This window comes from Cucurbita moschata, unplaced genomic scaffold (genome assembly GCF_002738365.1).
Source record: "Cucurbita moschata cultivar Rifu unplaced genomic scaffold, Cmos_1.0 Cmo_Scf00020, whole genome shotgun sequence".
In the NCBI taxonomy this organism is placed as follows: domain Eukaryota; kingdom Viridiplantae; phylum Streptophyta; class Magnoliopsida; order Cucurbitales; family Cucurbitaceae; genus Cucurbita; species Cucurbita moschata.
The window spans coordinates 4,400,367-4,411,022 of record NW_019268536.1 but is presented as its reverse complement, the minus strand read 5'-3'; the positions used below and the strand labels follow the sequence as shown (position 1 = coordinate 4,411,022).

Here is a 10,656-nt window from a genome sequence, read left to right as displayed (position 1 = left end):
TCCATTTTGCTATTTTGTTGAGTCCTTTGTTAGATTAAATAATTTCTTTTAATAAACATTTAAGTCTATGCATGAGGTAGCAACCTAATTTTAAAAAGAAAATAGGTGGTTACAGATAATCAACTTAAGTCAGTAATCTACTGAAGAATAGCTAATTAAAATTTTAAACCAAAAAAAAAAAAAAAACTAATAAAGTTAAAATTAAAATCTTTTTTTGGAAATCTTTCTCATTGGAATTGATAAGAGGTAATTAATCCCCACTTGTCTTACTGATTTGGATTAAAATTTTTGCGGATAAATTTACTGTCAAAATTGCTACCGTATCAAGGTCAACAATTTGTATAGACATGTCAATGTCAATAGGGTTGTTTCCACATTTACTACAGCATCATGGTTTAGTATAAACTATTATGCTGTTTTACAAAATAACTCAATTAAATGTACCACTAAACTGTAAATTGATTTTTTTTTTTTTTTTACCCATAATAACTATGAATGCAAAAATTATTTATAAAAAGACTCGGTATAACTCTACCTTTGAAGAGTTATAAACTCTCAAGCCATATCTAATGTATACATGTGGACTTCTGTAAGTTTGGTGGATGTATAAGGGTTAACCGGTAAAACCCTTGTCCATCACACATAGCAAGAATATGGCACACGAACAATCAAATCAACATAACTCAAGAGAAGCATGATATTTTGGTTAATCCAAAAATTTCGTCATTCTTAGTCACCCAAACACTAACAAACCTTTCCATCGAGCTTTTAAGCTCGAACTTATAAATATGTTTTATAATTGATTCTTAGACACGATGAGTCTAATACAATAAACTTAGCCTCTCTTAAAGGTCTAGCAACTCGTTAAAAAAATGCCATTTATAAGGGTGTGAAAATATTTTCGACTAATTTTAAAAATCTTAAAAAATAATAATAATATTATGTACAAGGAAAAGAAAAGAAAAAAAAAAAAAAAAACAATATCTAAATTCTTGGGCCGGCCTTTTGGCTAGATTGAATTTCCCATTCTTTGTATAATACATAGTAATTTCCAGATATCGAGATTTCACCGCTTATCAAACGCCACATCCCAAAAGCAAAACGCCGCTGCAAAATCCACAGCCATCACACAATTTTTTCAGCAAGCGCCTGGTTGTTGTCCAGGCATTTCGCCCCATTAGCCTTGCTTCTTTAAATTGATGAATGAATGGACCATCGCAGGCTCTGTTCAATTCAAAGCCCCTAATCGCCATTCTCCACCGCTGCGAGTCACTACTCCGCCGCTATGCTGCCGCACGCTCTCTCAGCAAAACCAAGATTCTCCATGCCCACGCAATCACTTCTGGGATTCTCCACTCCTCCAACTTCATCGATCTTCGATCAAAACTCGCTGTGTCGTATGCGTTTTGTGGGTATGTCCCACTTGCACGCAAGCTGTTCGACGAATTGTCTGACCGAAGTTTGTTTTTATGGAACGCCATAATTAAGATGTATGTGGACCGTGGCTTGCATTTTGATGCACTTAGAATGTTCTATTCAATGATTAACTCGGGGAAGTGCTGGCCGGATAAGTATACGTTCCCATTGGTTATCAAAGCTTGCAGTGAGATGTCAATGCTTGATGTTGGAGTTTTGATTCATGGACGTGCTTTAGTATCTGGGTTTTCCTCAAACATGTTTGTGCAGAATTCTTTGCTAGCAATGTACATGAACTGCGGGAAATTGGAGCTAGCGAGATGGGTTTTCGATGTAATGCCGGAGCGGAGTGTGGTTTCGTGGAACACAATGATCAGTGGATGGTTTCAAAATGGGCAGCCAGAGGAAGCGCTGGTGGTTTTTAACCGCATGATGGATGCAAGAGTGGAACCTGATTCTGCCACAATGGTGTCTGTATTGCCAACTTGTGGTTACTTGAAGGAGTTGGAATTGGGAAGAAAGGTTCATAAACTAGTGGAAAACAATCATTTACACGAGAGGATTGAAGTGAGGAATGCACTTATTGATATGTATTCAAGGTGTGGTTGTATGGATGAGGCATCACTAGTTTTCTCAGAGACGAAAGAGAGGGATGTTATTACTTGGACTTCCATGATTAATGGTTATATCATCAATGGCAATCCGAAGAGTGCTTTGGCTCTTTGCCCGGCAATGCAGCTGGATGGAGTAGCACCAAACGCAGTGACTTTAGCTTCTCTTCTCTCTGCCTGCGCGAGCTTGTGTTGTTTGAAGCAAGGTAAGTCCTTACACGCTTGGGTAATGAGGCAAAAACTTGATTCTGATGTACTTGTGGTTACTGCTTTAATAGACATGTATGCAAAATGTAATGCTGTGAGCTATAGCTTTCAAGTGTTTGCTAAGACATCTAAGAAGAGAACTGTGCCTTGGAATGCGCTTCTCTCAGGGCTCATTCATAATGGGCTTGCAAGAGAAGCAGTGGAACTCTTTAAAACTATGCTCATGGAAGAAGTAGAAGCAAACCATGCTACTTTCAATAGTCTTATCCCAGCTTATGCCATTCTAGCAGATTTAAAGCAAGTGATGAATTTACATTCTTATTTGGTGAGATCTGGTTTTATATCAAGAATTGCTGTGGTCACTGGTTTGATAGATATATACTCAAAATGTGGATGTTTAGACTATGCTCATAAAATTTTCGACGATATTCGGAACGAAGACAAAGACATTATTGTGTGGAGTGTTGTGATAGCTGGGTATGGAATGCATGGACATGGTGAGATTGCTGTCTCACTTTTCAACCAGATGGTTCAATCTGGGGTGAGTCCGAATGAGATAACTTTCACTTCTGTTTTACACGCTTGTAGCCATAGAGGGCTGGTAGATGATGGTTTGGCGTTGTTCAAGTATATGATTGAAAACCATCCATCGAGGCCTCGCCCCAATCATTACACTTGCATTGTCGATCTTCTTGGCCGTGCAGGTCGATTAGATGAAGCGTATGATATCATTAAATCAATGCCATTCAAGCATAACCATTCGATTTGGGGGGCTCTGCTTGGTGCGTGCTCGATACACCAGAACATCGAACTAGGAGAGGTGGCAGCGGAGAGGCTTTTTGATCTTGAGTCAGAAAATACAGGAAACTATATATTACTTGCAAATATTTATGCTGCAGTTGGAAGATGGAAAGATGCAGAGAAAGTGAGGCATATGATGAGTAACATAGGCCTAAGGAAGATGCCTGCACAAAGTTCAGTTGGTGTGTAGGAAAATTTGATATGGGAAGAAGTTTTTAGAGTATAATGTATAATATGTTCATTCAAATTCTCAATGATCATATTGAAGATCATGCTGAAGGCGTGCAGGCAGGGCCTCCCTCCCCCGTAAGTACTTTCTCCCTCATCTCCTCCTTGTCTTCCTTCATTTAATCGGTAGCTCTTGCTTGTGGGGTGTGGACGAAGAAGCTTTCTCAACCCGCGTTCGAATTACTCCGTCTTGACCCAATCCACCTCGCCGGTCTAAATTGTCTTTGTGACCTATCCATGTGTGTCACGTGTCATGCAAGGAGTGTCACGATTATGATCGTCCAAGGCATGTTGTGTGTGCTCACATGTGCATGTCATACTAAACCATTTTATTTGCTTTCATGTTGTATTATTTTATTATTATATTTTATGTGCGTATGACTTCTGCAAAATGTCTAGAGTAGACATGATTTGTCTCAACATGTACAATAGGGGTTCCAGTAGTCATCAAACCTCCCATCAACCAAGTGTTGTAATTTCCCTTCCCCTTCTTTCGACTTATTTTCAACTAATTTTCTAGCTCATGTTTTATTAAATATTTTCTCTCAAAATGTGAGTTGAGGCTCGATCAAAGTACGATTTTTATACAACTATCTTGTTTGTCGGGTTAGAGCAAAAAAAGTGCTATTATGTAACAATACTGGTGGCAAAATAATTGGCTAAGTCACAAGTCGATCGACTCACCGAGATCGAATATTTTCCTAGTAGAAGGCTAAGTAGCCTAACTAGACGAAAGAGTTAGTAGAATTAATGCTATGAAAACTCGTCTGATTGGGTTGTCAATTAAAAATTGATATTTAGGGTTGACTTTCTAGAAGAAAGAGTTATTTGACCGAGTAGCTCAGAACCCAGAGGTAGCTTTAAGAGCTTTGTTGCACACATAAAGGAACATATCGAAGAGCTAAACATTTTATCGAAAACCATGTTGAAGTTATTCAATGAGTTGGCTAAAGACTTCAAAACAATAATTGATTGAAGATCCTAAAATCCAATGCCTTAAAAAAATAATCGAGATGTTAAATAACCGAAAATTTCAACTTTGATGTGGAATAATACTTCAAAGTTAGAGGAGCCTATTCAAAGGACGTGAAAGTTACCCTAATCCCAATGTATCTTGTGGACAATGCAAAACGCTACTGATGCTCAAAGTTAAATGATATTCAAAATGGAGCATGCACCATCAATTCATGGAAAACCTCAATAAAGAGTTTAGGACTCAATTGTTTCTTGAAAACACTGAATTCATAGTGAGATAAAAATTATTAAAACTAAGACCGATCGGGAGAATAAGAGAATATGTCGAACAGTTATCTATACTAATGTTGAATATCGAAGACATGTAAAAAAAAAAAAGACCGGTTATTTTGTTTTGCTTTGTTGAGAGATTCCGAGAGATTGCAAGCATGAATGAGAACAAAACTATCTGAACAAAGCCCCCACATTTATAGCCGTTGAAGGACTACAGGACTTTCTATGGTGAAGCCAACTTTCAAATGAAACAAGCACTAGTCCACAATACCAGGAATAGACATTTCAAGCCTATGGGTCAAAGGAATAAGGGCACGACCAAAACAAATGGAGGGGTTGAGTGACCAAACAAGGGAATAAATAGACCATCTCAAAATACAAATGTTGGCTCATCTAGAGGGGCTAACCCCTAAGGAACTATCAACCAACGCCTTCATAAATGCCCCTTTACAACCACACACTTTATCAATGCTCTCATCAAGCCCCCCTCAGTACCCTTCAAGCCTTAACTCTCCGTCGAGTAAGAGCACCGTGATAGTTTGAGGTGTGACTCATAACTTCATCTTCGATCAAGAAACCTGTAGACTAAAACTCAAAGTAGAAAGAGACTGACAAAATAAAAGTGATTAATTTCGAGACCTTACCCATCATAGGAGTCTCTAAGAGAGTCTCTTTAAAGCTAGTGGCTTGGTTGGGAGAAATTAATCTTGTTGTGGTTTGTATAGATGACTTCGACGTACGTGGTACTTGAAATGAATTTCCTTCTAAAAACACAAAGTAATCCCAATATCATTAGCAAAGTTCCTAAAGATCATTGACCGCAATTCTAGAGTTATCTCTACAAGGATCAAGCAGTCGGGTGGCATAAGAATGATTTTCACCTTGCAGTTAAAGAAAGGGCTTGCTAGAGAAGAGCCCACATTCACGGTCATACCAATAGTGGAAGATGTAACCACAACAGAACCTATCTCAAGTGAAGTCAAAGATGTACGGTACAATTATGTCAATATAATGCCAGGTAATCTGCCAAAGACATTACCTCCTCGTAGTGACATCAATCCTAAAATTGAGCTCCTATAAAAAAAAAAAAAAATGTCTTCTAGATGACTCAATCAAAGTTAGCCAAATTGAGGAAACAATTAAACAAGTTGTTAGCTGTAGGGTCCATTCATCCGCAAAGGCACCTTATAGAATCCCTTCGTTAAAACCAACACACTTAAATGGTGGTGAAAGTTATTTATTATAATCATTTACCAAATAAATAAATTACTAATGATATGAAAAGAGAAATAAATGAAAAGAACACCAAAGGAAAGAATAATTAATGGGTACAATATATTTTGTCTATAATAAAACAACAAATATGGTACCTATGGTAAAAAAGTTAAATATCATTCAAGATATTTGTCCATAATAAATGATTAAATATGATAAACCATAATTCAATTTCAAATATCCTTAATAGAGACTAATGCATCGACTACAAAGCCCTAAATAAGGTGATAGTTGTAATAAGTATAATTAATAATATCTTATTTGTTTGACCAGCTTTATAGAGTCAAATACTTCACTAAACTGTATTTACGATCGAGATCTAACAAGTACATATTCTGAGTGAGACAAATTCAAGATAACTTGTGTAACGAGATATGGGACGATCGAGTTTTTTGTGATGCCCTTTAGCCTGACGAACGCTCCAACTAAGTTCTGTACCTTAAACTAGGTTTTCCATTAATATCTAGACCAGCTTTTTGTTGTATATCTTGACTAGTGTACACTGCCACATTGGACCACCCCAAAATACACCTACATCTAGTCGGAAAGGATTAGAGGTAAGTTAAAAAAGAGAAATGTGATTTCGCATGAAAGTGCATCAACTTCCTTGGGCACGATCAAGTGAAAAAATTAGCATGGATAACGGCAAGACAAAATCTATCCAAGATAGGATAGTCCTTACTTCAATGGCTGATGTTGAATCCTTCTTAGGATTGACCGATTACTATAGACGATTCGTGAAAGAAATTTTTGTTGTAACGAAAGCGGAACGAATGTACACACAACACCAATGAATGGAATTACACAGAGAGACACCAAGATATTTACGTGGTTCGGAGAGAAGAAATGTCTCTACATCCACGGGTAGCAATCAATCACTAATAATCAAAGTGTTACAAGTGTATACCTCACTATCATACTACAAAAACTCTCACCAAAATGTCACTCAAGAAATACAATGTGACACACAAAATCCTCTCAAATTCTGATATCATCAACCTCCTAGACAAGCCTGGAATAATTGTTTGAATCATCAAACGTTATTGAATTAAATAAGATTAATATTAAAATGGTTACAAAATTATTAACCAAATTAATAATATTCTTATAATCAACTGTTGTACATGGATGAGAGTTGATAACTAAATTAAATAAAAAACTTGACAACTTACCACAATCTCCACCTTGTTATAGGATCTTCAAGTCCATAATTGATTTGGTTGCCACCATCTCAAGCTTCATTACTTATACCAAAAAGAATTTTCTTTTTCTTTGTAAACCCATTTATAACCAATTTCTGCCTTTTGTAAGTTTACCAAATCTCAAGTTTGATTTTGAATAACACATTGGTAACTATTAGGAACTTCATCAATTATAGGGAAAACAAATGCTATCGTATCATCAACCCTTCATGGTCTATTAGGAACTTCATCAATTTCCCTTCATGGTCTATTCCTGGCGATGTACTCATGTTCCTCCACTCTTTCATTTACGAGGCTTTGTTTCACCTGCTCTAAGACATCAAAGTTATTATCTACCTGATCAATAGATTCTTCAGTAGGAGCAGCCATATCGGGAGAGAACACCACCTTCTCCACTTGCTTCGATGCCTCGTCATTATTTTCAATTTTCTACAAAGACATTCCAGACTCATCGAATGTCACATCTCGACTATTAACCATCTTACTTATTTCTGGACACCATAACCTATATCCCTTCACGCCTTTGCTAAAGTCCATAAACTTGGCTTTTTTTCGCTCTAGAATCCAGCTTTGAGTCTGTCACGTGATAATAAGCAGGACAACCAAACACATGTAAATTATCATAATCTCTAACTGGAGTACCCGATCATACCTCAAGCGGAGTTTTTCCAAGTGAACTACATAACTGAGAGCCTCAACCCAAAATGTCTTACTCAATCCTGCTTGAGACAATATGCATCGAATCTTCTCTATCAATGTCTGGTTCATTCCCTCAACAACTCCATTTTGTTGTGGCTTACCAGGAACAGTGAAGTGTCGAACGATCCCTTCATCTCAACATACTTTAAGGAATGGATCATAAGTATATTCTCCACCGTTGTCTAATCTCAGTTTTTTATTTTCCTGTCTATCTGATTCTCTACTATCTTCTTCCACTCCAAGAAGATTTGGAGAACTTCGTTTTTGTGCCTCATGGGATACATCCAAACTCTTCTTGACTAGTCATCAATAAAGATGACAAACCACCTCTTTCCTCCCAATGAGACATTCTTCGTGGGACCCATACATCAATGTGAACATAATCCAAAATGCCTCTTGTTTGGTGTATAACTATACCAAATTTCACATTTTTTTGTTTACCAAATATACAATGTTCACATAAATCAATTTTACCAGTTGTGGCACCCTTAAGGACTCTTTGGTTCACCAATGTTTGGAGCGCCTTCTCACCAGCATGCGCGAGTCGCATAGGCCATAATTTTGATATGTCTTGTACTTTCGAACTTGCCATAGCAGCATGCCCAATTATTGTGGTTCCGTTGAGGTAGTATATGCTACCTCTTTTAGTCCCTTAAATTGCCACCAAAGCTCCACGAGCTACCAAATTCCCTCATTCCAAAATGATACGATAACCACGCGCATCTAAAACGCCAAGGAAAATCAAATTTTTCTTCAAGTCAAGGACATACCTCACATCATTGAGTTTTCGTACAACCCCATCAAACATCTTGATTTGTACTGAGCTGATTCCCATCATCTTGCAAGTACTATCATTGCCCATATAGACAACTCCACCATTGAACTCTTTGAAGTCCAAAAACATCTCTATGTTGGGACACATATGATAGGAGCACCCAGAATCGAGAATCCATTCACTGATTTGACTAACTGATAGAGAGATCATCAAGACATTATCTGTATCAGTGTCGTCATCTCTAACCACATTGGACTTTGACCCCTTCTTTTTTAAAATCGAGCAACCTTTCTGGCCTTTCTGTCAACAACATACACTCATTTTTATCAAGTTTTCTCCAATTATCAAATCTACCTCTTGACTTTGATCGGGACTTTCCACATTCGCTCTTTTTCCAAGTAAAAGTCCTTCCACGAGCAGTGAGAACATTTGAGCTAGAGTCTTGATATGCCTCCTTGTCCTTCTTTCGCACCTCATTATTTATTAAGGCATTTGAAACATCTTCAAAATAAATATCATAGGCACCATGTAGTAGAGTGGTTACTAAAAACTTGTAGGATTTCGGCAAAGAATTCAATAACAACAATGTCTCGTCTTCGTCATCAATCTTAACACCAAGATGGAGCAAATCAATGATGATTTTGTTAAAATCATCCAAATGCTCAGCCATTGAGATATCTTTCTTGTAGTTAAAACGGAAGAGTTTCTTCTTCAAATAGAGTTTATTTTCCACACTCTTCTGCATATATTTCGCCCTAAGCTTGTCCCGTAGTTCTTTCACCATGGTCACCTTCATAAATGGATATTTCTTATCCTTGCCAAGACTGGATCGAATAATTCCACAAGCTTGTCGATTTAATTTCTTCCATTCGGCGTCTGTCATGTCTTCAGGCATCTTCTCTTGTAGAGAAGCATCAAGTTCTTGCATGGCCAGCCAATTGCTAACCTGGCCTTGCCAAACACCAAAATTATTGGTTCCATCAAATTTTTCTACTTTGAGATTAGAACTCAAAATTCTCGATCCACACCGTGATTTAATTCCAGATGATTCTGCCATTTGTAATAAGTAATCTAGATGAAACTAGAAAAACACAATTCTTGAAAATTAATTTTCAAGAAAATAAGCACAATTGTGAACGTCGATGAGGTCAAATCTTTCACAATACCCCAAATACCACAATCAAGCTCTTATACCACTTGTTGTGATGAAAGCGGAATGAATGTATTCACAACACCAATGAACGAAATTACAAAAAGAGACACCAAGATATTTATGCAGTTCAGAGAGAAAAAATTCCTCTACATCCACGGTAGCAACCAATCACTAATAATCAAAGTGTTACAGGTGAATACCTCACTATTACACTACAAAGACTCACCAAAATGTCACTCAAGAAATACAATGTGAAACACAAAACTCTCTCAAATTCCGATATCATCAACCTACTAGATAAGCCCATTATATAGGGACAATCGTTTAAATCATCAAACATTTTGGAATTAAATAAGATTAATATTAAAATGGTTACAAAATTAATAATCAAATTAATAATATTTCTATTTAATCAACGGTTATAAATTGATGAGAGTTAATAACTAAATTAAATAAAAAAACTTATGACAATTTACAACAATTTCAATCAGAATTGTCCCATGCACAGAACTATTGAAGAAAGACTACCCGATTGTGGTTAGATGAATGTCAAAAATGGTGAGATTTATGCTCTAAAACCTCATCCTAATTATTTAATTTTTATTCATAATTTTAATTATTTTGTTTAAAATTTAATATTATCGATTATATTAAAAATTCAAGGTTATTAGGTAATCTTAAACATGTGTTGACATACATGAGAATCATGTTCCTAGTAAACTAAAGGATCTATAGTAAATGGATAAAGTTTGATGTCTTGTCCTAGTGAGACTATCGATAGAATCTAGTTGGTAATTGTTACAAATGATTTGATCCAAATCATTCATGTGAAGATAGGTGAATGTGGGTATCCTATACATTGAGTTTGTATAAGACTAGACCATGAAATATTTAATCTGTCTATTTATAATTTATTAATTGAGAAGATTAATATTTCAAATGATGATCATATATAAATCGATCTTAATTCTAAGTGAGTTATGAACTCTGACTGTCAAGAGCTTGTCCTTTGATTTGATTTGTATGGGTGAGACTAACTTT

General features: G+C 36.4%; 1 protein-coding gene across 2 annotated transcripts; it reads left to right on the top strand.

Annotated features, from left to right (window-relative positions):
• Positions 1–1,031: 1,031 nt before the first annotated feature.
• Positions 1,032–3,775, top strand: LOC111458039 (pentatricopeptide repeat-containing protein At5g39350). 2 transcript variants are annotated; one of them, XM_023100536.1, is made up of 2 exons: positions 1,032–2,233; positions 2,402–3,775. In XM_023100536.1, the coding sequence occupies exons 1-2, from the start codon at positions 1,204–1,206 to the stop codon at positions 3,223–3,225; spliced, it is 1,854 nt and encodes a 617-aa protein (XP_022956304.1). In that variant the 5' UTR covers positions 1,032–1,203; the 3' UTR covers positions 3,226–3,775. The 2 variants fall into 2 exon arrangements, with proteins under 2 accessions (XP_022956304.1, XP_022956303.1); XM_023100535.1 differs by having other exon boundaries at positions 1,032–3,775.
• The last annotated feature ends 6,881 nt before the right edge of the window (positions 3,776–10,656 follow it).